Source organism: Rhinopithecus bieti, unplaced genomic scaffold (genome assembly GCF_001698545.2).
Source record: "Rhinopithecus bieti isolate Rb0 unplaced genomic scaffold, ASM169854v2 scaffold_6380, whole genome shotgun sequence".
Lineage (NCBI taxonomy): Eukaryota > Metazoa > Chordata > Mammalia > Primates > Cercopithecidae > Rhinopithecus > Rhinopithecus bieti.
Genome location: NW_016806642.1, coordinates 10,132,355 through 10,159,011, shown reverse-complemented (window position 1 = coordinate 10,159,011; position 26,657 = coordinate 10,132,355). Strand labels below are relative to the sequence as shown.

Sequence of the window (26,657 nt, the reverse complement as noted above, 5' to 3'; positions counted from 1 at the left end):
TGAAAAGCATCCACTTGTGCGGAGTCAGGGAATGGTACCTTTGTTTTTAATGCTATGATGGGAGACACAGGGAAGTTTGATAGCTTCAGTAGAGCTGCTTGAGTGCACATTCAGAATAAAAACATGAGATTCTGTGTTCTAAGTTTATCAAGCTGTCATGTTTTTACTCTTTCTTCATTCTTTAATTCTTGAAGTCTGTACTGAGCTCAACTATGAACCAGCAAGTGCGATAGGCACTGGGGACATGGGGACAATAGGGACTCAATCTTACCATTGAGCAGCACAGAGTCCACTAGGGATAGTGGTGGGGGAGCATAAGGAATGGGGTGGATGCAGGAATGAGATGAAAACAGAGCCGTCAAATATACTATGCACTGTGATATAGCAATATACAAAGTGCTTTGGGAAAAAGGATTTGCTTCCTAGAGGCAATAGTTTGACAGGAACCTCAAGATATGAGTGGAGGTTTTGCCTAGCAGAGAAGATAGGAAGGACATTCTGAAGAGAGACTGTGATTCATCTGTGGTATGGTAGGTGAGTCCCAGGGCATGAGCTGGGGTGCTTCAGCAAGCATAGCAGGAGATGAGGCCAGGTAAATAGTCTGAGTTCGGCTTTTTAAGGGCTTAATTGGTGATAGGGATTGGTTGATGATTGTTAAGCAAGGGAGGGGCGGGCTTAGGTAACTGGCAGACATGTGGAGATTGGATTAGGGTGAGAAAATGTGTGTGGGGAGGTAAGAACTAGAGTTTTCTCATTCTTCTGATGATAGCACTCTGATGGCTTTGCATTGCTTTATTAGATAAATTCCAGAAACTGAAACATGGACTACAAAATGGTGCGTGATGTCATTTTTACCTCCTCCTCTCTCCTCACTCATTGTCTTTTACCTCCTAGCTCACTATATCCCATCCACAGGGATCCACTTAGAGTTCTTTGCTACATGAGTCTTGGCTAGAGGTTGGCAGACTATGGCACCCAGGCCACATCTGGCCTACTGCTTATTATTTGATGGCTTGAGAAAATGTAAATGGTTTTACATTTTCAAGTGGTTAAGAAAGAATCAAAAGAATGATATTTTGTGACTTATGAAAATAATAGGAAATTAAAATGTTAACGGCCATAAGTAAAGTTTGATTGGAACACAGCCACACTCATCCATTTATGTGTTGTTTATGTCTGTTTTCACATTACAGTGACAGTTGAGTAGTTGAGACAGAGACTATATGGCCTACAGGGCAGAATATATATGTACTATCTGGACCAACAGATGAAAAGTTTGCTGACCCCTGTCTTGACAATGCTGAGTCTTTCACCCACAGTATTCTTCCCTCTGCTCACCGCTGATTCTTCCTCATCATTTAGGTTTCAGTTTTATTTTTGCTCTCTTAAAAACCCTTTCCTGACCGTCAAATACATCAGAGTCTCTTGTTACTACACTCTTAATTTTACTTCATTATATCTTTCATAAATTATAGTGCTATGTCAGTTTTTGTGGTGATTTATGTAATGCTTGCTCCAACCATTGTAATCTGCAGGAGGATAGAGATCATATCCACCTTGTTCTTTGCTATGTCTCGGTCCCTAACCAAATGGCTGGTGCATAGTAGGTACTCAGTACATATTTTCTGAATAATTTGAATGACTCCGTAACTCAATAAGGGGCTGTTGCAGTACTCCATGGGAGAACTAATGAGACCTGAATTAGGCACTGTGAGTTGGAAGGAGATGGGTCCTAGAAATTCTTAGAGGATAATATCAATAGGACATTGAGACTGATTGGCTGTGAGGAGTGAGTCAGGTGGAGGAGTCAGAGCTGACCACTCATTTGTTATTGCTGTCATTTATCTTCTCCTTGTCCTTTGCCTAGAGTCAGATGTCAGAGGGAGTTGGGTAGAATTTGGGGTTTTATCTGTCTTGAGATGTACTAGGACCACCATAGCTCTTGGGCAAAGTCACCTGGGTCCTAGTCCTGCAAATATGGAATTTAATCATGTCCTTTTCATTTAAAGTTTATGTGTTTCAGGTTGACATTTGTCTCCTTAATAAGAATTGTCAGATAAAAGGAAAATGCCATTTGAATTTTCATAACCCCCAGCAGTCTGGCTTTTCCATTTGGTCTCAATGATTCTGACGCTCATCTTAATGAAGGCCAAATGTAAATTAAGTTCTGTCAGGCTTGAGCTGCTGGGGTCTCCTATCTTTATAAACATGAAACATTGTAGGGTAACAAGGTGCAGACTGAGGAAGGTCAAGAGAATTGGTGAGCTGATGTGGATCCTGACAGCTCAATGTTAATGGGAGAGAATTAACATGACTTGTAGGGGCTACATGGAGATCTTCCAAGCTGTCTTTTAACTCATTTCCCCTTTTGCCATTGTCAGCAGAGCAGAAAGCTAATGATTTTATAGTTTGAGATTTTCCTTGCTTATTCCAAAGTTCAGAACCAACTGTCTGTAATGTCACAGGATTTTGTTGATGGGTTCAGGAAATATACCTACTGCTTCTGTCTCACCTGTCCGTGCCCCTGTGCTTCTGTCTTCCTGATAACATCCTGGGAAAATGAGGAAATGATTCTCCAATTGGTAGATTCTTTGGGGGAACCTGGGGGTTTGGATGGCTAGAGAGGTGGCTTGATAACTTCCTGCTAGCTCTGGAAGCTGCCACTTGAGTGCTTTGCAGTAGGAACTGCTGAAAAGAAAACCCTGCTGCAGGTCAGGGAAACCTGGTTCTTCTAGTTCTTTCTGTAACAGGAGAGGCTGGCCAAAGCTAATTTTTAAAACCTTATTTGGCCTTATTTTGTCACTCTTGTTGATGATATAATAACATCTTTTCTCTATCTTGGTCTAATCTTGGTCTAATCTTGAAACTTCATGAAAGATAGACAATATAAGTTTCTTTCCTTGAAATGTCACCATTTAAATAGATGGCAGTATGGTAGAAACTAGTCTTTCTTAGTTACTGTCTAATTACTATTCAACTGTGTTCATCAGGTCTTAGCAGTAGCACTAATACAAGATATTGAGGAACTTTAGGAGATATAACACAAATGTGTGCAAAAAAGTATAGGATTTGGAGCCAAACACACTTGCATTTAAATCTTTCTGTACCACTTACCAATTGTGGGATCTTGGACAAGCTAAAATCAACTTCTCTGAGTCTCAGTGTGCTGAGCTATAAAATGAGGACAATAGTATTAGTCTTGTAGAGTTATGAGTTAGTGAGATATTTGTAAAGTGGCTTATATAATAGACATTCCAGTAGTACTTTATTTTTATTATCATTGTGTTTAAAAGTGCTTGTTTCTACTGATGTGCATTTCAGTAACATCCTATCACTAACTGAGATAATTTTAAAGACTAAAATATCTTGTTTCATGGGGCTGGTCATAATGAGTGATATGTTTTTCCTGTTTTATTCAGGAAAATTCTAGAAACCATCATCAAGGTTTCTAGAGACAATCATAGAAAATAGAGAATAGAAGAGCACAGAGCATATTTTCAGTCATTCATTTATTTGAATCACCTACATCCTATGTGACCATGTGTAATACCTATGCCAAAGGCAGCCAACTTCGAACTGTGAAGCTGATTAACTTACCTGAGTACCTTCTACTTGTTTCCCTTAACATTTACCAATGCCACCAGCCCCAGAATGTTTTTACTCCACAAGAGTTATTTTATTTAATCTTTACACCAGTCTGTGGGACAGATATTATCTCTTTTTATTTTACCAGATGAAGCTCAAAGTGGTAAATAACTTACTTGTGGTCTCATACTATGTAAGCAAACCCATGTCAAGAGCTGCACCATTAGCTCTGTTCCCCCATCTGCTACCTTATGGGAACCTGTGCACTTTCAGTGTGGGAATCCAGAAGTGGTCTCTACCACCAAGAAATTACAGTCTAGTTAAAGAATAAAGGTACAGAGCAACCAAGCAGTAAGAGCAGAACAAGAAAATAGATGAAAATAAGAGCTAAAGTGTATGCAGTGCTTATTAATACATCTAGTACTTTTCTAAGCATTTTACCCATGATAATTCATTTATTTCTCACAGTTACCCTATAATTATTGTCTTTTTCTTTTCTTTTTCTTTCTTTCTTTTTTTTTTTTTTTTTTTTTTATTGAGATAGGGTCTTGTTCTGTCACCCAGATTGGAGTACAGTCGCACAATCTTGGCTCATTGGAACCTTTGCCTCCCAGGCTTGAGTGGCTCTCCCACCCCAGCCTCCTGAGTAACTGGGACTACAGGCACACGCCACCATACCCAGCTAATTTGTGTATTTTTTTGTAGAGATGGGGTTTTGCCGTGTTGCCCAGGCTGGTCTCAAACTCCTGAGTTCAAGTGATCCACCCTCCTCGGCCTCCCAGAATGCTGGGATTACAGGTGTGAGCCACTGTGCCTGGCCTAATTATTGTCTTTTACAGATGAGGAAACAGCCACAGAGACTTTAAGCAACTTGCCCAAGGTCACTCAGCTAATAAGCGGCAAGGCTGGGATTTGAAGTTTGGCATTTCACATCCAGTGTATGGGCTCATCACCATTTTGCTCTACTGCCTCTTCCAGCATTTGCTTTGCAGGCTTTGCATAAACTAGTGTAGGGAAGACATTTGTGGGTGATGGCTTTGGGAGGATCTGAGGCTGTGAACAATGGTCAGTAGCTTCATTGTTTCATTTAAGAAATATTGAGTGTCTCCTGTGTGAGAGGCACTGTGCTGGGCACTAGGGATGCCAAGATGAATGAGTGGGACAAGGGCCCTGGGGTAGGCTTCTGGGAACTTAAGAGTCTAGTGTAGAGAGGCAGAAAATAGACACAAAGTGATTTTGTTTTCTGGAAAATGCTATGAAGGAAAAACACAGATGAACAGATTTGGCATGGCTAGTGTGGGCCTCTCTTGGGAGTTTTTGTTTGACCTGAATGATGAGATAGGAAGGAGGAGCAACAGATTCACTGCGGGGGAGGAAAGCACCTCATGAGATCAGCAGAGGAGGTCAGCTGGGCCGGGAGGGTATGAGCAAGGCACAGAGGCGTAGGAGGGGGTTTGGCGAAGTGGGCAAGGGCTGCCACATGCACAGCCTTGAGGCCAGGGGCAGGAGTTTGGGTTTTATTCCAAGAACAGTGGGAAATGGTTGATGGGTTTTAAACATGGGTGTGACACAATATGTTTTATGACTTTGAAAAAATCATTCTGGCATATGTGCTAGGTAGATAGTAAATATTTGTATAGCAACAACAAAGTTCATACTGTAGTGTTAAAGGGAAGAAAAGTTAGAAGACTAATGAACAGTCTTATAAATACATTTGTTTTAAGAAACTATCAGTACAGAAAAAAAGACTGGCCGTATACACACAAAAAACCATTAATACTGGTACACTCTCCATGGTTGGAATAGTTTGCTACTGTTTTAGCACAATGCTCATGCTTTTATTACATAGTAATTTTCCATTCAAAGCTTGTAGTCATAGCTAACCTTTCTGGTTGACAACACTTCATTATTGAGCAAGGGATTTTTTTTTTTCTTTTTGGGCTTATTTTCCTAAAAAGCACCATGCTAGGGATTTCACAGGGAGAATTTCATCTCTGCCCTTTAGTGACATAGTATAACAGCATGCTGTTTTACTGTATCTGTATGGCAGTATGAGGAAGCCAAGACTCAGAGGACTTAAGTAGCATCCCCAAAGCTACACAGAGGTAAGTTGTAGAGCCCAGATTCTCACCTAGTCCAGTCTGCCTCCAGCTCCTGGGCTCTAACTATTGCCTCTTACTGCCTGCTTTTAAAGGGCACTCATTTCTTCCCACTTGCCAGGGCTACAGGCTGGCAGACCACTGGCTGGATCTGGTCCCCAGACAGCTTTAGTTTGACCTACCATGTGCTTGGAAAAAAAATAAACAATTTTAAATTAGTTCCAATATTTAAAAATTGAGAAATTTTATCTGAAAATTCAGATTATTTATTTTCCTGAATAAATAATGAAAGAACCTGGTAATACAGGGTCCACACTTGAATGCGAAAGGGATCGGCTGGAGCTGAATAGAGGCCGCCTTCTTTAGAAGGGGTCAGCATTCTTCATTTTGCAGCAGTCCACACCCAGCCTGCTGCACTCATTTCCTTTTTCAGTCCTACCCCTCTGAGCACTTGAATTTGAGACTTAGGTGTGGGAATGTATTCAAGGAATCTATCATTACTTTTCCTCTAGCAAGCGCTTAGAGAAATGGAAAGGCATTCTAGATGGCAAATTTCTTGGTCCAGGGCTCTCATGATTCCATGCCCGTGTTCTCTCACACCTCTGGGTCTTTGCTCAGGTTTTTCCTTCTGCCTGGCAAACTTATAGTAATTTCTTCCTTCACCAGGAAAACTTTTAATAATAGTTCAAAACCCAGCCTTCACTTCCTCCAGGAAGCCTTCCTTGACTTAGTGTTGATTTAGGGTCCTACCCTCTGTCCCCTGTGGCATTCTATGCTTATCTCTACCCTAGAATTTAATTGCATTACATTGTGCTTTATTTATCCCAGTGTCCCTAGCCTCTAGAGCACTGTTTAAATTCTGACATTAATAACTTAGTATATATTTTGATGGGTGGATGAATGAGTGGATGAACTTACTAAACCATCTCATGCCATTTTTGAATGCTGGGTGCGTTTGTCCAATCATTTCATTCCAAACTAAAGTTTCACTGCATGCCCGACATAAGTTAATTTTCTCTTCCTCACTGTGGAAAATGAGATTTGAGCATTACTGTTCCTTTCCATCCTAGAGCCACCCCTTGGCTGCAGTCCTGTTACCTGAGTCACAGCTTATTTTGTAGGCAAAATGAAGGCTCTAGACTGAGACAGTAACTCCTCTGGGCCTCTCCACTGTGTCTTTGGACTCCTGTGATGGATACCCCTTTAAGTTGCTCCCTTCCCTCCTCAGGAGAATCCAAGACTCATCTTCTCAATCAAAAAGACTCTCTTTAGAATGTTTATACCAGGGCCCTGTATATTGGTCCAGATTCCTCCCAGCCTTTAAGGAATGCAGACAGTATTGTCAGCTGCTGTTAGGGCGTGTGTTATGGATTTTCTCTCCAGGGTGGGTACTGGACTTGTAACTAAATACACAGAATGTTGAGGCTGATGGCTTGCCTTCATCTACCTGGACAGTGAATCCCTTCCTTATTATCCTGTATTTGCATATTTGATTTATACCAAATATGTGTTGCATTCTTTTAGTTTTATAGTCCAGCAAAGTAATTTTTAAAAGGCAGACGAAAGAAAAAAAGTTCTTGGCCAGATATCTTATAACATTTAATAAATGTCAGCTATTATTATAATACTTTTAAAAATTTGACTTTATGGCTATGGCAGACTTTCATAAATATTTCCTTTATATGATCTATTACATGACCTTGTGGGATAAATATTACTACTTCTCACATATTACAGATGAAGACAAGCCTCAAAGAGATGAAATGACTTCTCTACAGGTATCAAATCTTGGTGAAGGTCCTTTGGGCTTAAACTGGAGCCAAATGAAGGCCGTTGGATCTTAATGAAGGTCCTTTTGGCTCTAAATTCTGGTGTGTGTGTGTATGTATGTATGTGTGTGTGTGTGTGTGTGTGTGTGTGTTTCTGCTGTACCATTTTTCTTCCTCATTTGGGTTGGTGGATTTTCAGCTCCATAAAAGTAGGGAAAAAATCTGTCTCTTCATACCTTACTGTTTTATATCCCCAGAACCAAACACTGTGTTTGGCATTGAAAAAATACTCAATAAACATTTACTAAATGAATTCATGTCCCCTGGCCAGCCAGGAGCCAACCATGTGACTGTAGTACTGAAGACCACATGCCTGGCTTACCTGCTGCCAGTCTTCTTGACGGCTCTGCAGGGATGTTGACCGCCTCTAGGAGTCATTAGTGTAACCAGAGAGATGTGAGGAAGGACTGTGAAGTTAGGCTTGCCTTATGCCTGCATGGTATGATTCTGTGTCAATCAAAAATTGAACAAAATTCGTTTCTCACAGTGGCTAAAATGTAAGTCACACTTACTGGAGGAAAATACTGTCTTTATAGAAACAACACTGAAAGAGACAATGCATTTAATGTGTGTTGTAATGTAGTAACTTATAGCATGTAAACTATCAGCTTGGAAATCTAGAGGCTCGGAGTCAATGGATGTCCACTGAGGCAAGGAAGGTAGCAGGCTAGAAGTCCAAAGAGATGCAAAATGTTAGTCTTTTGGAGGAGTAAGTAAATATCATTTCTCTGAACACCTGGGCTGGTTTTAGCTTCTTTTTTCTGGTTATCCAAAATGACAATAATTGTTCTGTTATTGTAGGGATATATTTATTTAATAAGTGAAACAAACTTTTGTCTGGTAACTGCTATGTACAAAGTACTGTGCCTGGTGATGGTGAGGAAAGGAGGAAGCCAAGCTCACCCTTTATCTCAAGGAGTTCCCATATCTAGTACCAAGAGCGAGAGGCTGTGAAAGCCATTACTGCCGGGGCTCCCCCCGCCTGCCCGCCATGTTTTATTATCAAAATTTCAAACCTACAGAAAAGTTGAAAACATTTTACAGTGAATACTCAGAGCCATCACCTAGAGCTTGCCATGGACATTTACTGTCCTTGCTTTATGACTTATGTTGTTACCATCTCTCTGTTCCTCTATCCAGCTTACATTTTTGGAATAAGTTGGGAGATCGTTACACTTGGGAAAGCATTTTGAAATATTAAAAGTTGTTTACATTTCTGAAATATTAAATACATTTTAGTTAAGATATTGACTTTGTTTTATTGCTATCTGCATACATGGTCAACACCTGTACTAGACTTTATTAAATATCCACTGTGTGCTTTTAAATCTTCTATCCCATTTATTCTTATGAAAATCCTATGAGGTAGATGTTATCACTTGCTTTGCAGATGAAGAAATTGGGAATGGAGGGAATTAAGTAGATGGCCACTTATCAACTCTATTACCTCTGGCAGTGTTGGAATACAAACCTAGGTTTCTGACTCTAAGAAATGAATTTGAAAAATTATTGTAAAGGTGAGCTGGTGAGACACCAGCCGTTATCACACAGGTACCCCTGTCTACAGATAAGACATCATTGGAGCTTACCTAAGTAAAGCAAAGCAAGCAATTAGAAAATAAAAGCGCTCTCATTTTACTGATTAATTATTCACTATTTTCTTAATAATGGCTTTATTTTCTATCATTTTATTATTATTACTTCACTTTGATTAGAGAAAGCCACTTCTGGTGGTTTAAGTTAAAAATCCCAGATAACACATTTGTTTGGCATAAATTTTTAAGGCAAATATGAACTCTAGAATAAAACATTATCAAAGTTATTAAAAGTTTAGCTGTTCAAAGTTAGACTCAAAATGAAAGAATCATACTTGAGACTGGGTGAGATCTGTTTCCCACCACTACGCAAACTCTGACCCAGAGCCTCTTTTGTTTGTGCCCCAGGACATTATAGCTACCTCTCCAAGGGCAGGCTTTGTCCTCTTCTTTGCATTCCCCTGACGTATTTGTAATGAGAAAGAGTGACTAAGTGATGGAATGAGTTCCTTACCTCTTCTGAACCCAGGGATCCTGGAAGTGCTGACATAGTTAAGACTTCCCTGGAGGCTTGTCTGTTCATCCAGCATGACCACTCTGGATTCCTATAAAGGCTCTTGTCTCTCTGAATCCTCCCTATATAGAGAGGCCATGGGTTAGATAAACCTGTGAGTGTTCAGTAATAAAAAGACGCCTGATCTCAACTCTGTGGCCCTGTCAATACCCATGCCTATGCCCCCTGGAAAAACTACATCAGTGTAGCTTCTAGGCATATAATCTCAATGATCAGTGGCTTTTGGCTCAAAAATGCAAAGTGAGGGAATATTCAGAGGAAATTAGAGAGCTGCCTAAGTGGCTGTATCCTACCTGGCCTCTGTTTCTCATTGTGGCTTTGCTAAAGGGTCTGAACCGTGGCGTGGACGTACATTTTTTTCTCTGTAATGCTACATGTGTAGAGTATTGATGCTTACCCAAGCAAAGCAAAACAAGCAATTAGGAAATACAATCTCTCTGTCATGTCACTGATTAATTATTCATAATTTTATTAATAATAAGGACTTTATTTTTCTATCATTTTTATTATTATTATTATTGTTTCACCACTGATTAGTGAAAATTATTGGTCCTGGACTATCACTAGTCCCTGTTCTGGCATTTGGGAACAACTGGTGCGTGTAAGCCCTGAAACTCTCCTTCAGCACTGGCATCCTGTGAACCTGAGAGAGATGAAAAGAGAACCAGGGACTAGAATAAAGCCTACTGCAGTTGTCTTGGCATGAGACTGTGTGGCTTGGCTTTGGATGGGGGTCACAGTCAAGCCCACGGACCTGAGAGAGAGAGTGAATCACTGTGTAAGTATTTATTGAGCACCTCCCATGTCCTGGGAAGCAGCAGCTGGAGAGTGGTGAAGGAGTACTGAGTTTGGAGTTCAAGTGGCCAGGGCTTTCCCCCAGGCTTTCTACCTATTATCTGCATCATCTGGGCAATTCAGTTCATTTATGGGCCTTAGTTTTCTGTCTAAAAAATTGTGTTGATGTAGTGTTATGTATCAGAAGGTATTTGGTAAATTGTAGAATGTGGGTGGTAGTGATAGATTTTCAGATGATAGTGATAGAAAAGTTGATTTTGGAAAGAAAATTAGTAAGGTCTATTTTCATATACTTACCTTTAGAGGCAGGTAAGAAATCTAAGAGTGAAGGGAAAAGGAATTCACATTGTTTGAAGGGTAGGCAATTTTTAAAATGGTGCTTTTTAATCGTCCGGACGACTTGGGAAGAGGGTATTATTCCTGTTTTAGTGGGTGGGAACAGTCTGAGAGACACGTACCTCATGCAGCTACTGAGTGGCTAAAGCTGGGGCCCAGGTCAGATCTAACTCCAGCCTGTGCTGTTTCTACAGTAGCTCAGAAATCAAAGCTTAGGAGAGCAGAGGAGGTGGAGACAGTGAATCCATCCCGAGGACCCCCTGAGCAAATGCTTCCAGGGCAGTTCCACTTGCATTATTATTAATACCTTACAGGGGTGTCCTTCACGAAGTTCTCAGAATGATGGCTGTAAAAATGGGTGTGTGTTTTGGAAATAAAAATATTGTGGTGCTAACAAGTTCCTGCCAGAGTTGTTCAAGGACATTCATTCATTCAGCGAATATTTATTGAAAATTTGTTTTGTTCCAGATACTTTGTTAAATATTGGAATATAGTAGTAAAGAAAACAGTCGTTATTCCCAGATGCTCGTATTCTAGAAAGGAGATAAGAGATAAAGTCACAGTACAGTATTAGTCCAATGGGAACTCAGGTTACTCTAGAAATACAGCCCAGTTAGGATCGAGGGGCATGGGGAGGTAATATGTAGGTTGTGGGCCAGTGGATGAATTGGAATTGGGTAATAAGCAGTTGAGGTGAGACAGTGTGAAAGGTAGTCTGGTGGCAGTCTGCGGAAATGAGATCTCTGTGGGGCTGCAAATACAGTATGGTGAGAGCTTAGACTGCAAGAAGCTCTGTGAGTCCGTCAAAAGTTCCTTTAAGTCTCTCTCATATATTCCGTGCTATTAATTACAGGATTTTTTGCGGGGCTGAAGGGGGACCTCATGGGATGGAGCCAGTTCGCCTTAGCCACAATCAGAGAAAGGCCAGACACTTTTCCCGACTCTTCTATCTCAAGGACCTGGACCTGAGAACTGCGTAGAAGTTGAGCTTTGAGCACTCACGTCCTCCCTGGGCAGACAGAGCAGCTCTCCTCGTTTCAGTTGTCTCAAAACTAGACAGTGTGCGTGAGAATAAAGCAGTGAATTAACCCCACTTGTCCAAGAGGGTGGGACTGAATACTAGACAGGGCCCTTTCCACCTCTCTTGGGTGGTGAGGGGTGGTGTGTGACTCAGAGGCAGTGACATCAGCCATGACTTCATTCATCTAGAGGAAAGACAGTGTGCAGACCACGAACACGGCTGGTTTCTGCCCTCCCTTCTCGATGCTTTGTCTTGCTGCGGACATTGTCATGGTCCTGCTGTTGTTTCCCACACATTTTATTCACATCTCATGTTTAAGCTGTTCTTTTTCTTCACCCCATTCTCTTTGTTCATCTTTTGCTTTTGTCTTTATTTTCCTCCTCTTTCTCCTATTTAATTTTTCTTGTTTCATTTTCTTTCCTATGCTTCTTCTTTTGTCTCCGTTTTCCATTCTTTCCATTTGCTCTGCCCTTTCTCCTCCATCTGTATCAGAAATGTATACAGGGATACATCCTCCTGCCTCTTATTTCTTCTCTCCTCTGGGCTTCCCACTAGGTTATTGCTGTCCTAACATTCCTAAAACTGTTCACAAAACACTCTCCACACAAGGACTGATGGTGGCTCCCATTCTTCTGTCCCAAGTATCTAATATAAACGAGATTTACCTCTTACTACTTCTCAACACAGGTCTCTCAGACTGACCTTCTCATGGTTCCTTCTCCATGGCCATGGATGCTGCTGATGCTTCTCCCTGCACTTTTACTCAGGCCGTTGCCTCAATGTGGACTGACCTCCATCCCATCTTCCTCAGTCTTTGCCTTCCCTCTACATGCAGATCTGACACTGCCTCCTAAGTAACCCCCTTACTTACCTCCTTCCCACAGCACTGTCTCCTTCGTGATCATATAGAATCCATAGTTTATAAATTAATATATTTTAGAACTTGAATTATTCTGTGCTATTTATACATTCTTCCTGCATGTTTCATATGCATAGATTCTTTGTTCCACCTAGCTGGTAACTAACCTGAGGATTGGAAGTATATTCCTGCCTTTCATCTTCTTTGAGCATACCTAGCACATAGTTGGCCACAACCAGGACTGACAGACCATTTTTTGCACAATCAAGAAATATTTTACTTGAAAAATAGTTATTTGATGCTAATTCTAGGGAAATAGATGAACAAATTATAGTTCTTTCCTAAAAAAGAGCTAAGAGTCTAGTAGAAGAGACAGGCCCACACATAATTTGAAAAGAACAAGGATTGCAGAGGAAACTAAGGTTTACTAGGAGTATACTAGGATGGGCACATGAACACGTATAATCTCACTGAATTGAATTCGGCTAACAATCTTTGAGTTAAACGTTGCTGCAAATGAACGAAGTGAGACTCATAGACATTAGGTGACCGCTAGTCAGAAATAACACCACCAATAAGTAGGAGAACCAACATTTGGACTAAGGTGTGTCAGACTCTAAAGCACCTACTCTTTCCTGAAGAGGGAAAGATGTAGTGAAAGTGACATTCTAAGTAATAATAAAAACAATCATAAGTAAAAAGTGCTGACTATGTCCTAGGTGCTGTAAATAGATTACATATATTTGTTCATTTGATCCCCCATCAACCCTATGGCATAGGCGCTATTATTGTCCTCAGTAATTTTTATAGAATGAGGAAATTGAGATAAAGAGTAGTTGAGTAGCTTGCTCAAGGCCACATAGCTACAAAGTACTAGAGCCAGGATATTCACTCTTACATTCTGGCTCTGGACCAGTCTGTTTGGAGAATCAGGGACTGCAGAGATGCTGACAGGTGAAGGTGTTGAGAGATGAGGCTAAAGAGGAAGCTGGGAACCATCACAAAGAACCAGTGCCCTCTTCCAGGACCTGTGGCAAAACATGCAAGAAATGTTCCTAGAAATATTTTCTGTGAGGTTGGACTGTTAGGGATCCATCATAAGGAAGAGTTTAAATTGTGATCTTATTCTACTACTTGAGTTGTGAAGGAACTTTTGAGTTGTGGCCTTTGTCCGTGCCCGGCAGGAAATCACAGTGGAACTCGGCAACAGTGGTGTAAATGAACAAGTAAGGATGCACATACCCAAATAGGCTCCAAAGAAATGCCAGTTGGAACAGTAAAGTACACGTGTCCTTTACGGGTTGGAGATGATTAAGTTTGGGTTGAAGGACATTTGGGAAGAAAGAAGAAGGGGCATCTGTGTGAGCCAGCTTGGAACGGATGCCAGGTTATCCTCAGGTGTCCCAGAGCGCTCAACATTTGATGGAGCACTCTCCCCACTGCAGCCCCCTCTCTATTGGTACTTGGCAGCCATTCAGTGTTGCTGCACTGACCTGGGAGTCCAAGCCAGGAAGTGAATGAATCCATTTTCCAATTAAAATGAAACTTCTCCAAAGGACCTGCTCACCCTGAGAGGAGAAATTTATCTTCCTGGCAGTCTGACTTGCCTAGACTATATCTCTGCTCTGAAACAGACTGAGAAAAGCCATTAGCTTGAATGAAAGAAGAGAAACTGGGACAGTTTTTATTCACAACCTCATTCATTTATCCATTCATTCCTTACTTTTATTTCTGCAGACTTTCATTTGGCTTATACATGTCTGCTCATTCATTCATTTATTCATTCATTAGCTAACATGACTCATCATCTATAGATCAGACACAATGCTATGTCCTAGGAGTAGAGATATTTAATAAAAAACATCGCTCTTGCCTTTGAGGAGCTTTCAGTGTAGTGAGAGAGACAGACAAATGAACAGATGATGGGAAATGCAGTGATAGGGATATTCACAGGGTACTATAAGGGCCTAGCATAAGAGCATCTAACTCAGCATAGGGAGGTCATGGGTGATTTCATTGAGTAGGGACACCAGAGTTGAGTCCTAAATGTGTACGCACACAGCCATATACACGCTATTGCTTCTGTTTCTCTGAAGAACCCTAATACAGGGTGATGAAGTGGGCACCTCTTCGTGAATTAATTGGGAGTTGAAATTAGAATGGTGATTGAATGTAAGGAACAAGAGAAGAGGCAGAAGATGACTCCTTTGGTAACTGGATCAACTGGCATTGGAAATCAAGGAGGAGGAACACACTTGGGGGAAGATAGCAGATTCTGTCTTGGATGTGTTGAGTTGGAGGTGCAGTGGGACATCCAGGAGACATGTCTCAAAGGAGAGTTTGAATTGGAGTTTGAGATTTGGCATGTTATTCAGCGTGTAGTTGGTTAGAGTCACAGTACTGACTGATATTTCTTGGAGAGCATGGAAACAGTGAGAAGAACATTTGGATGAGGTAAGATCCCTGGGGAGCATCAACATTTAAAGAGCAGCTAAAGAAAAGGAGCCCATGTAGGAGACAGAAAAGCACTGATGAGAAGGGCATGAGAAGGTCCAGGAGAGTGAGATGTTGAGGAAGACTTCCTCATCCCTCTGCTGGTCCCAGTCTTTGACTTTCTTTCATGTCTGCTCCAAGACCTGTTCACCCTTTCCAAAGCTTTCTCTTCCTATTAGGGCTGTCTCCCTCTCTCCCATAGATAGTACCACCCACAAGGCATTGTTTGATCCAGATCACTGTGGCATCTCTCTCATCTCCTCCAATAAGAAATGCACTTCTGCATTATATTATGTTTTAGAGAGGCAGATGACTGAACTCAAACGTTGGGCTGGGCATTAGCAATGCAAATTTTGGTCTGACTTTCCATTTACCTGTTGTGTGGGACCTGGAGATAATCTTGGTCCCTTCCTGGGCTTTAGGTTCATAATCTGCAAGCATAGTTTTCTGACTCCTTGCCTTCCCTGCCTTGAAGAATTACACAGGTCAGATGAGATCATGCATGTCCAAGTGCTTTGAAAACTGTGAAGCTCTGTAGCAGAAGAGTGAATCTTGTTGACTTATCAGGCACTTTATATTATTTCATTTAATTCTCACAGCATCCTTGGGGGAAGATGCTGGGAATGTAGCTTTGAGGAAACTTGGGCTTAAATAAATTAATTTGCCTAAAGCTACACAGCTGTTAAATGGTGAGAATGGTAACCAAAATCAGGTCTGCCAGACTCCAAAGTTCTTAGACCCCCATCTACTACAGCCTTGTTTTCCTAATATGTACAGTGGTGTCACACTCCTGGGTAGAGTCAGCTTTGCTAAATATGATCAGTTTTCATTAAAATGATAACATATTTTATGGTTGGGAAGTCAACTCTAGTGTGGATTGTAAGTTTTTCTTTTCGTACAAGAAGAGCAAAGCCCTCCAGGGGAGGAAAGAGGGGAAAGGGATGCATGTAAATCCAGTTTTGAAAATTAAATAAATTATACAATGGAATTATTTCATTTTACAAATAAATTCTATGATGTTACCGTTAAACAAATCCTCATCTAATGGGGGTAATGTGTCTTGTCTATTCAGATTTTTGTTTCTTGGATCTTTCTTGGCAGTGACATAAATATTTATTCCACTTGACCTTTGGGCCTCTGCTTGCATCTCTCCCTGGAAGCCTTTTCTAGCCTCCCCAGGTCCCAAACCCTTTCCCTCCTCTGAGCCCTGTCTGTGATTACTCATTAGAAGCAGATATATGGCCACACACAAAATATTACAATAACGTTATGAGGCTGACTCATCAAACCTTGGTATCAGGCTAATTACGTTATTATCATATATCATCTTATTAATTATCTCTTCCTTTGTGTATATCTTTCTCTCGAATGGACCTGGCTTTAGGTTTTCTTATATCTCCGGAAACTCTGCATTTTTTTTCATAAGTTAGACCTGGCTCTTGCCCTTCAGAAGTTTGTCATTTCGAGGTAGATTTAGGTATATGAATGAATAATTAGGATACAGCATGGGATGGACAGATTCACAGAAAACATCTGAGCTGAATTTGAATCAAAGGCAGAGGTTTGCTAAGGGGAGAAGATGGGAAAGTCAATTCAAATAGAGATACCAGCTGAAACAGAGTAATGTATTTGGGAAAGCAAAAGAGGTGAGAACCGAATGGAAGGTGTTAGGAGATGAGCCCAGAAAGTCATCATCATAATGATCACAGCCAACTTGGAGCCAGGTTAAGTGTCCTGAGAGCCAGACTACAGAGTTAAAATGGGATTCTAGGCCATGAGGAGATATTGAACCATCTTTAATAAAGGAATGGAATGGGAAGCTTTATGTTTTTAGAAAGATGCCTCTAGTAGTGCAGACCTCTCAGCTTATCTGCCTATCTAACTTGAAATATTTCTGGTGTTCTGTCTCTGTGCATGGGAGTTTGAAACACACAATTGTTTTATTCATTCTGAAAAGTTTCTGGCTGGGGTTTATGACCTACTCCATGCTTCCAGCATATTTCTTTTAAGAATGACATTGAAGATTACGTCTCTTCCTGAAACATATTTTCTCTCTGGGCTATCGGCCTGGGCCCTAATTTGGAGTCTTGAACATATAGTGAGGATAAGGTCTTGCTCTTTCTTGGGTAGTTGTGCTGGAAAACAACAGCGTGAGTACTTGGAATGTGCAGGCAGTACTATTTATTGAGTGGGAAATTAGGGAGCTGTTCCCTCCCTTTTATTTACTGCTCACAGCAGATAACCCAGATAGAATCCCTTTGCAATTAAATAGTAGATGACTTGGATAATCCTTTGTAACTGGTCATGCCTATCTTCTCATGTTGCCCCTTGACCCTGGTGTCATTGCAGTAGCTGCCTCATTTCGCTCATGAGTTCCTTCAGTGTCTAGAAGCAGCAGAAACCTCACAGCTTCCCTGGAGTGGGAGGGAAAGGGTGAAAGCTACTTCTCTCTGTCCTGAGGCTGGCAGGGTGGCTACAGCCTTGAATCTTGGACATACTGCCCTACCTCCGCCCTCTGCTTAGACCCACAGCTATGTGAGCTTTCAGTAGTAGCCTCCTCCCAAGAAATGCTGTGGTTTGATGAAGTAATAGATGATTTTTTCTTTTTTTTTTTTTTTACAAAAGCTGTTCTCTTTGGTTGCTTTAAGCTGAGGGATTGCTTAACTCAAAGGATTGTTGTTGGAATGCAGAAGGCTTTTGTGCCAAGTCATATAACCCAAATCACTTTTCTTTTTTTCTTGAAAACTAGTTTTGTTAGTTGCTTGGTAACTGGAGGATAGAAAGACTTAACTCATTCAGCACAGAGAGCTCCCGGTTTGAACTCTATTAGGCCATCACCTAATGAGACATATCTGAAGTTAGTGTGTGTCGAGGGCCTGTTCCTTGCACTCTCTAATCTATGCAACATTATGCGTGGGAGGTGATAAGTACATAGAAGTTACGTGAGCTGTCCAGGATTGAAATTGTACAGAAATGTGCTTAGAATGGCTTTTGTCTGTCTTCTGTAAAGAGTGGCAGTAGCTTCCATTATGACATTTCCAAAAGGCCCAAAATTACATCTCTTATTGGAGTGGGAGGTTCAGGGTGGTAACTGTGGCATAGTAGAAGGAACGAACATTTACTTTAGAGCTGGAAACCCTGTGACTTTGGGCTAAGCCCTTGTGGTCTGACCCCCAGTTCCTTAATGTGTGAGTATTGTGTATTACCTACATGCTTCTGCACCACTCTGAAGATTAAATGAGAACACTGTTGTAAACTGTGGAGGATTTAGAGGATGATCACTGTATCCTAATGCAGGTCCAGTGGTTACAAGTAGAGAATTAATTGAGTAAGATTGAGGCCTTTGGCTGGGATTGTATGGGCCAGAGAGGAGGGACAGAGAGATTTTTCTGCAGAACTGGACTAAAAATCCATCTGTAGGGGTAATGTGCTCTTGGCCAATATGGCATTTGATGACAAATCACTTGTGAATCAGGTAGCCTAATATAAAAAACTGCATGGCGCTGGGCACGGTGGCTCATGCCTGTAATCCCAGCACTTTGGGAGGCTGAGGTGGGCAGATCACAATGTCAGGAGTTCGAGACCAGCCTGGCCAACATAGTGAAACCTTGTCTCTACTAAAAATACAAAAAAAGAAAAAAAAATATACAGCAGGGCATGATGGCATGCACCTGTGGTCCCAGCTACTTGGGAGGTTGAGGCAGGAGAATCTCTTGAACCCCGGGGGGCAGAGGTTGCAGTGAGCCGAGATCACACTACTACACTCCAGCCTGGTGATGGAGTGAGACTCCGTCTCAAAAACAACAACAAAAACTGCATGGAATCCTCACAGATGCCTGCTGGCATCTCAAGGTAAGGGATCAGGCTTCTGGAGACATTTCCTCTCATCCAAATCCTTACTCCTCTTTGCTGGCCTATCTCCAGACTTCCCTTTTGTAGAGAAAGCAGGGAATACTGCTGTCTTCCCTTCTGAGACCATGTACATCCTTAAGAGTACCTCAGACTTCCCACAACGTGTTATTTCTAATTCCTCATCCCATAAATATTTGTTGAATTACTAGACAAACTGCTCAGCTTCATCTTCCAATTCCTTTTATGTGATGAGTGCTTCAGAGCTTATAGAAGGCTTCCACATGTGTTATCTCCTTAGAGTAGAGGTTGGGCTGGGATCTCTGGCTTTGATTGGTGATGGTTAGTGTGGTCTCAAAAAGAAAGAATGCCTGGACTCCTTGTTCCTCCTATTCCCAGTGTCTCTTTTTGGCAAAAGGCTTGAGTTCTTTGTGTCATTCTACTTGGGTTCCGTTGTCCCACAGTGGCTGTCTGTGTGGCTACAGGGTAAAAGCTGCCGTTATGTAATGTCTTTAGTGACCGCACACAAGATCTAAAAGAAGTAGCTTTTTTTTTTTTTGCCTGAATTTAAGAAGATGGTTGTGCTTTGGCTTGAAGCACTGGTTGTTGTTGCCGTGGTTTGGCGGTTCATATCTGGTCACTGGCCTTTGATTTTTGGAACCTTTAGAAAGAGGCTGCCTTTTCTCCTCTCCCTGGCCACTGATTGCTGAAACCACAAGACATATGGAAATAGATTTCAGGGACTAGCCAAAAGGCATCCTGGTAGTTTGACTCACATGGTTTCAAAGGCTACCATTTTCTGATTGTGGCTTGTTACACCCTATACAGAGATGCTACTAGTTCTTAGCTGTGTTAGGAATATTCAGTATCTTTAAGTTTTGCTTTATTTAACATTAACATCTTAGAATGGGCATTCAAAGAGAAGTTTAGGACAGGTCCCTTTCTAGATACAAGCTTTCACCTAGATGTTTTAGATGTTTGGGAAGTTAAAACAACAATAACAGAATCAGCTTGATACTTTGCCTTTTACATCTGAACTCTTTTGATATTGTTTTGATAGGGCAGCACTTGGGATAGAACCGTTTATCTGCTGTAAATAGATACATGTTGGTGTTTATATAGTAGTGTTAGGGAAGCACTATGAAGGAGGAACTCACAGAATTCTGATAAAAGCCAGTTGTACATAAAATAGATATAATAATGCCCAGGACTTTTGTGTTGCTCTAAGGTGATAACACATGTGGAAGCCCTTTATAAACTGAAGCACTGCTCACACAAGAGGAATTGGAAGGTGAAGCTGAGCAGTTTGTCTAGTAATTCAACAAATGTTTATTGAGTGCCTACTGTGTGTTACCCTGTGGCAGGTACTGAAATACGCCTCTTTTGGAACTTTTGCATTGTTGCCCTTAGGTTCCCAGAGATACTCCTATGCTTATAATTCCTTTTACTTGTAACTTTTTGGAGAGGGAGTAATAGAAATCAGGACATGGAAAGTTGTCTGGATGGTAGGAAACCTTTCTTGCTAGTGCCTCTGTCTTCTTTACTATTCTGTTTTTGAAATTCTACCTCTTCAGGTATTTGGCAGAAAATGGCCACTTCATGCTTTTCAACTTTATCTCATCTCCAGTTCCGTTCATAGGCGGAGTGAAACGGTTCCATTTGGGTCCTGATTCTAAGTTCATAGGAGAGGAAATCTGGTTGGCACAACTAGGTCACATGTCTAAACCTGGTCTAACTAAGTGCTTGTAGTAAGAGGATGAGAGTTATGTAGTTTCTACTTGGCAGCTGAGGGTCCTGTCAATTGGGGTGGAGGAGAGGAGACAATCATCCAATATCATGGTGAACATGACTGACAAGATCCTTGACCTCACAGAGCTTATAGTCAGTCTGTCAGGAAAGAAAGACATTTGTATTAGTCCAATCTTACGCTGCTAATAAAAACATACCCGAGACTGGGTAATTTAGAAAGGAAAGACATTTAATTGACTCACAGTTCAGCATGGATGGGGAGGCCTCAGGAAACTTACAATTATGGCAGAAGGAGAAGCAAACACATCCTTCTTCATTGGGTGGCAGGAGAGAGAAGTGCAGAATGAAGGCAGGGGAAGCCCCTTATAAAAAACATCAGATCTTGTGAAAACTCAGTCGCTATCATGAGAACAGCATGGAGGTAACCACCCCCATGATTCAATTACCTCTCACAGGGTCCCTCCTATGACACATGGGGATTATGGCAACTACAATTCAAGATGAGATTTGAGTGAGGACACAGCCAAACCATATGAACATTACACAAATGATTGTGGGGGTGGTATGGGTTGTATGACAGCTAGACCTAAACTTGAGCAGGAGATCCTGGAAACCCCTGCAAGGAATGGCGGTGGGTAGGGTTAACCAAATGAGGAAGGGGGATGATGTGGATCCTGGGAGGGCAGAGGGTGGTAGGTGAGGAATGAATGTTTTAGGCAGAAGTGGCAAAGGAAAGAAAATGCCCAGCAGTAAGAAAAAATCTGGCCATTTTGCAATACAGAGAACCAAATCTTTAAAATGTACAATGGCTTATGTGGCCATTCTCTTTGACTTAGAGTGGAAGTTCTTTGAGGGCAGGGACCATCTTTTTTCTGTTGCCTTTGGAACCAGTTGGCATGTGGAGAATTTTATATGGCAGGGCACATTTAGTTTCGTTAGGCAGTTTCTGAGTACAGCTTCTTTCTAGCTTATATCTGCTCTGAAATCTTATATGTCCATCACCATTCACCAGAAAGATGGATTGCATACCTTACAGAGTGTGCTTTTGATATGGGTGGCTGTATCCCCACCCAAATTTCATCTTGAATTGTAGCTTCCATAATTCCCTCGTGTTGTGGGAGGGACCTGGTGGGAGATAATTGAATCATGTGGGTGGTTTCCCCCATACTGTTCTCGTGGTAGTGAATACGTCTCACGAGATCTGATGGTTTTATCAGGAGTTTTCCCTTTTGCTGGGCTCTCATTTCTCTCTCTGGTCTGCTGCCATGATTGTGAGACCTCCCCAGCCATATGGAACTGTGAGTCCATTAAACCTCCTTTTCTTTATAAATTACCCAGTCTCAGTATGTCTTTATCAGCTGTGTGAAAATGGACTAATACAGCTTTCTATCCCTCCAGATTGGCAAAGAGGGTTTTAAGGGAAATTGTGGTTATTTCTGGAAGGATCAAGAATTGTCAGTTTTTCTTTCCTGTGTAAGTACTGCTTTTATATTATTCCTACCCCCACCAAGCTCCTGAACAGATGTTTCAATGGGCATTGTTGGCTATGCTTTTGTTTTGAAAAATTTGAAATATTATTGAAAGAGGAGATGGTAGAAAAACCCCATAATTGATTCTAATATATATTTAATTTGGCAGAACTTGAGAGAGACTTGCTGGGATAAGGCGGGACATTTCTTTGATCTCCCAGACTTCTTATCATGGAAGGCAACAGGTGTCACAGCACGGTATGTTAATTACAAGTTAGATTGTGTTTGCATTCTTCCATTCTCGGATGTCTGTGTGTATATTGCTTTCTTAACTCTCTTTGACTGGATATACTGTTGGTACATCTGCATGTGATTTTGCATACTTGAAACATCTTGAATCTATCTTCCACCTCCACTGCACATGCCCAAACACTGTTGTTCCTATTAGTCCTGGAATGTGAGTATCCAAGGTGAAGACCATTCATTAAAATTGTTCACGTTTGAAAGAGATGCAAAAAATCCAGAGTGAAATGTGGGTTTTTCCAAAGGCACTTTTTACATGATGAATAAAAGGAAAAAATAAACACACACGCACGCACGCACGCACGCGTGCGCGCACACACACACACACAGAGTCATGCGTTTCTTAAGGACAGGGATACATTCCGGGAAATGTGTTGTTAGGCGATTTCATTATTGTTGCAAACATCATAGAGTATGCTTTCGCAAATCTAGATGGTGTATTCTACTGCACACCTAGGCTGTATGGTATAGCCTATTGCTGCTTGGCTACAAACCTGTGGAGCATGTTACTGTACTGAATACTGTAGGCCATTGTGCACAATGGTACTTATTTGTGTATCTAAACATAGAAAAGATACAATAAAAACACAATGTAAAAGATAAAAAATAGCCTACTTACATAGGGCACTTATAATGAATGAAACTTACAGGACTAGAAGTTGCTCTGGGTGAGTCAGTGAGTGAGTGGTGACTGAATGCAGAGGCCTAGGATATTACTGTACACTTCTATAGACTTTATAAACACTGTACATGTAGGTTACACTAAATTTATTTTAAAAATTTGTTTAACAATTGTCCTTTGCTTACTGTAGCATTTTTTACTTTATAAACTTTTAAACTTTCTTACTCTTGTAATAACACTTATCTAAAACAGAAACACATTATACAGCTGTACAAAAATATTTTCTTTATATTCTTATTCAATAAGCTTTTTTCTATTAACTTTCTTTTTCACTTTTTAAACTTTTTTGTTAAAAACTGAGATACAAACATACACATTATCCAAGGCCTACACAGGGTCAGGATCATCAAGATGTCACTAGGTGATAGGAATTTTTCAGCTCCATTAATATCTTTTGGGACCACTGTCATATATGCAGTCTGTTATTGACTGCAATGTCATTGTGTGATGTATAACTCGTCTGTGTGTGTGTGTGTGTGTGTGTGTGTGTGTGTGTGTATTTTGGCCTCTAATGTTAACTAGGAGATTCAAGGAAGCTAATTTAACTGGATGGATATGTTATATACTTGTTTGCTTTTTATGTAAATGTACCTCAGTTATCCCATATTGTAGAAGTATATATGTTGAAGTCAACAACTATTTTTTGGTAAATTATGAATGTTAAAAATAGAGCATATGCTACACAACAGAGACTTGTATAAAATATTCATTGAGTGTGAAATTGTGGCTACTGTAATTAACAGGGTGAGTGTATGTGTGGGGATATATAGACAGGTTGGATATGAAATCTGTAAGTATGACAAGCCTCTTGTCATGATGACCTCAGATTTAAGGAGATGTATAAGGTCAGGGCAGGTCTTCTCATCTGAAAAAGATTTAGAATCTGGGTTGAACAAACCGGTAAGGAAGGGAATCATTTCCCAGAGGATAGATAAACCTCTCATGATAGGGGAGGCAGGTATTGTATCTTAAAATCAGTTTATTTAGAGAGGGGCCAAATCCTACCCTCTTTCCTTCTTCTTTAAACTCAAGGGAAGCCGGAAATAGCAGTACCATTTCTCCTATCTCATTTTTTTTTGTAGTGAGTTGATAGGGTGTGATAATTCAGCAGCAGGGGCTTCTAGCAGGGAGATAGCAGAGAACATTTCACAAGCATGTCATTCTTAATGTCAGCAACCCCGAACCTCCTTGTGATTAAACAATCATTAGCCAAAGGTCCCGGGGCAGAGATGCATGTGCTTGTGAAAATGGCCTCTGCAAACCTCAGGTACATGCCATCTCTGGCAGGATATCCCTGGAGGAGTGGTGTGAGCTTTACCCTGGAAGGTATAATTAGTCACCATTATAGTTATCACCAGTGGGGAGGGCAGCGTGTAGGTGAAGATATCATCTTGGGCATTCCTCTTTTGGTGTGATGTTAATTGTTCAAAGTTATTTCTGAGAGAATCTTTCTCTAGGTTTTTTCCATCATTGTACATCCATGAAAGAAATGTTTTGATCATTTTGGCCAAATGGTCTTGTTTGTAAGTCAAGCAGTGCTAGTTGTCATGTTTATAGGCGATACCCCAATGGCCTGCAAACCCAGAGGGCTCAAAGCTGGAACTAGAGATGGAGGAGAACTTGACTTTCCTTCTCTTTTTCTTTGATGTTGTACTCAGCAGCACTTTGACTGCCTCCCTGATTCTTTCTGATGGCTCTAGGTATTCTGTGTCCCATTTCCTGGTTTCCAGTGCCATATTCAGGGACCAAGGAGAGGGCTTTTTGAAGCTAGCCGTGGCTCAGATAGAGTTAAGTGCGTTGGCATGCATACACACAGTGGACTCACAATATGACTTACCAGCTTTGATTTTACCACACTAGTTGTGTGACCTTGGGCAAGTCTCTTCCCTTCTTTGAGTGTCACTCTTTTTGTCTATAGCATGGGGATTGTTATATCTATCTTGCAAACTTCTTGTGAGAATTCTGTTAAAGCAATTTTTCCAAATTAGTTGGATTATAGGAATTACCTGAATGATTTTTTCAAAATGCACATCCCCAGATCTTCTAGTTTTCAACCTAATGAATCAGAATCTCCATGGGAGATGTGAGAATTTGTATGTTAACAAGTGCCCAGGTAGTATATGATCAGGTAACTTTGGACAACACTGCCTAACAGAATATGCGTGAAAGTAGGATGTGACTCTGAGTGAGAGCTTGGAAGTGTTTTAAGGGCCTAATGAATTTTTTGAATTTAAAAGTTGTAAACAAAAAATACAATTCTAAGGCCCCCTGCCATCTGAATGGACCCCTTCTCTTGGCCAAAGGCATTCCAAAGTTAACCCGAAAAACCAGTTCAGGCCATGATGGGAAGGGTGGGGGTCAGACATTCCTCCTTATACAGTTGTCCCTTTTGGAATTCAGGAAAAGCCAACCAACACTAACATCAAGACAGACCTTAAGTCTCATAAGAAATGTTTACAATCTATTCTTTCTGAAGCCTGCTAAGTGGAGGCTTCATCTGCATAATAAAACCTTGGTCTCCACAACTCCTTATCCTAACCCAGACATTCTTTTCTATTGATAATAACTCTTTCAACCAATTGCCAATCAGAAAATTTTTAAATCTACTTATGACCTAGAAGCCCCTGCTTTGAGTTGCCCATCCATCCAGATCAAATCAGTATTAACCTTACATGTATTGATTGATGTATAGAAGCAAGGTGTGCCCCGACCACCTTGAGCAATTGTCATCAGAACCTCTTGAGGCTGTGTCATGGGTGCATCCTTAACCTTGGGAAAATAAACTTTCTAGATTGATTGAGATCTGTCTCAGATACTTTTGGGTTCACAAAGTGGAGGGCGTCTTGTTAACTTATCAGAACTTGCTTGGGGGCTTCTGGCCTTGCCTTTGATAATCTCAAACCTTGAGGAAGCAGAAAGTTTAATGCTCAGAAATTATTTATTGGCTGTCTAGTCATCCCTGCCATTTTTATTGGCTGTGACACTCATGACTCATTCTATTTTCATTAGTATAAATTAATCATCCTCTTCCCCCACTCACCCCATATTTGTGAGCACCTTCAGAGACCTCTCTTCCCATTTCCCTCTCTTCCAGAGAGCAAAGCCTGTGAACCTTGGGTACCAGGTTCCTCTTGCAAAGGTGGTTGCCCTTTCCCCTGGCCCACTTACAGCTTGCATCTATCTTTCTCTCTCCTGTTTACTCAATATTTCTTCCTTCTGTATTTCTACTTGCATATTACGGTGGAACAAGGAGCCCCTCTGAGCTTTCTTGATTATAGATGGAAATAATGACAACATCTGCTCCATGGGGTTATTGTAGAGAAAGCTTCTAACACAATGCTGAGATTTTTTTTTTTTTTTTTTTTTTGAGACGGATCTCGCTCTGTCGCCGGGCTGGAGTGCATGGGCCGGATCTTCATCTCACTGCAAAGCTCCGCTCCCTTTACGCATTCTCATGCCTCAGCTCCGGAGTAGCTGGG

General features: G+C 41.1%; 1 protein-coding gene across 9 annotated transcripts in view; it reads left to right on the top strand.

Moving 5' to 3' along the window:
- FGGY (FGGY carbohydrate kinase domain containing) overlaps nt 1-26,657 on the top strand; it is a 457,075-nt gene that overhangs the window by 55,080 nt on the left and 375,338 nt on the right. For all 9 annotated transcript variants that reach the window (XR_001886587.1, XR_001886588.1, XM_017877238.1 and 6 more), the window contains one exon: nt 22,363-22,451. Coding sequence is in view for 7 of the 9 variants with exons in the window: in XM_017877238.1 (XP_017732727.1) it covers nt 22,363-22,451 (89 nt within the window). In the remaining 2 variants the exon portion in view is untranslated. The remainder of the gene's footprint in view (nt 1-22,362; nt 22,452-26,657) is intronic.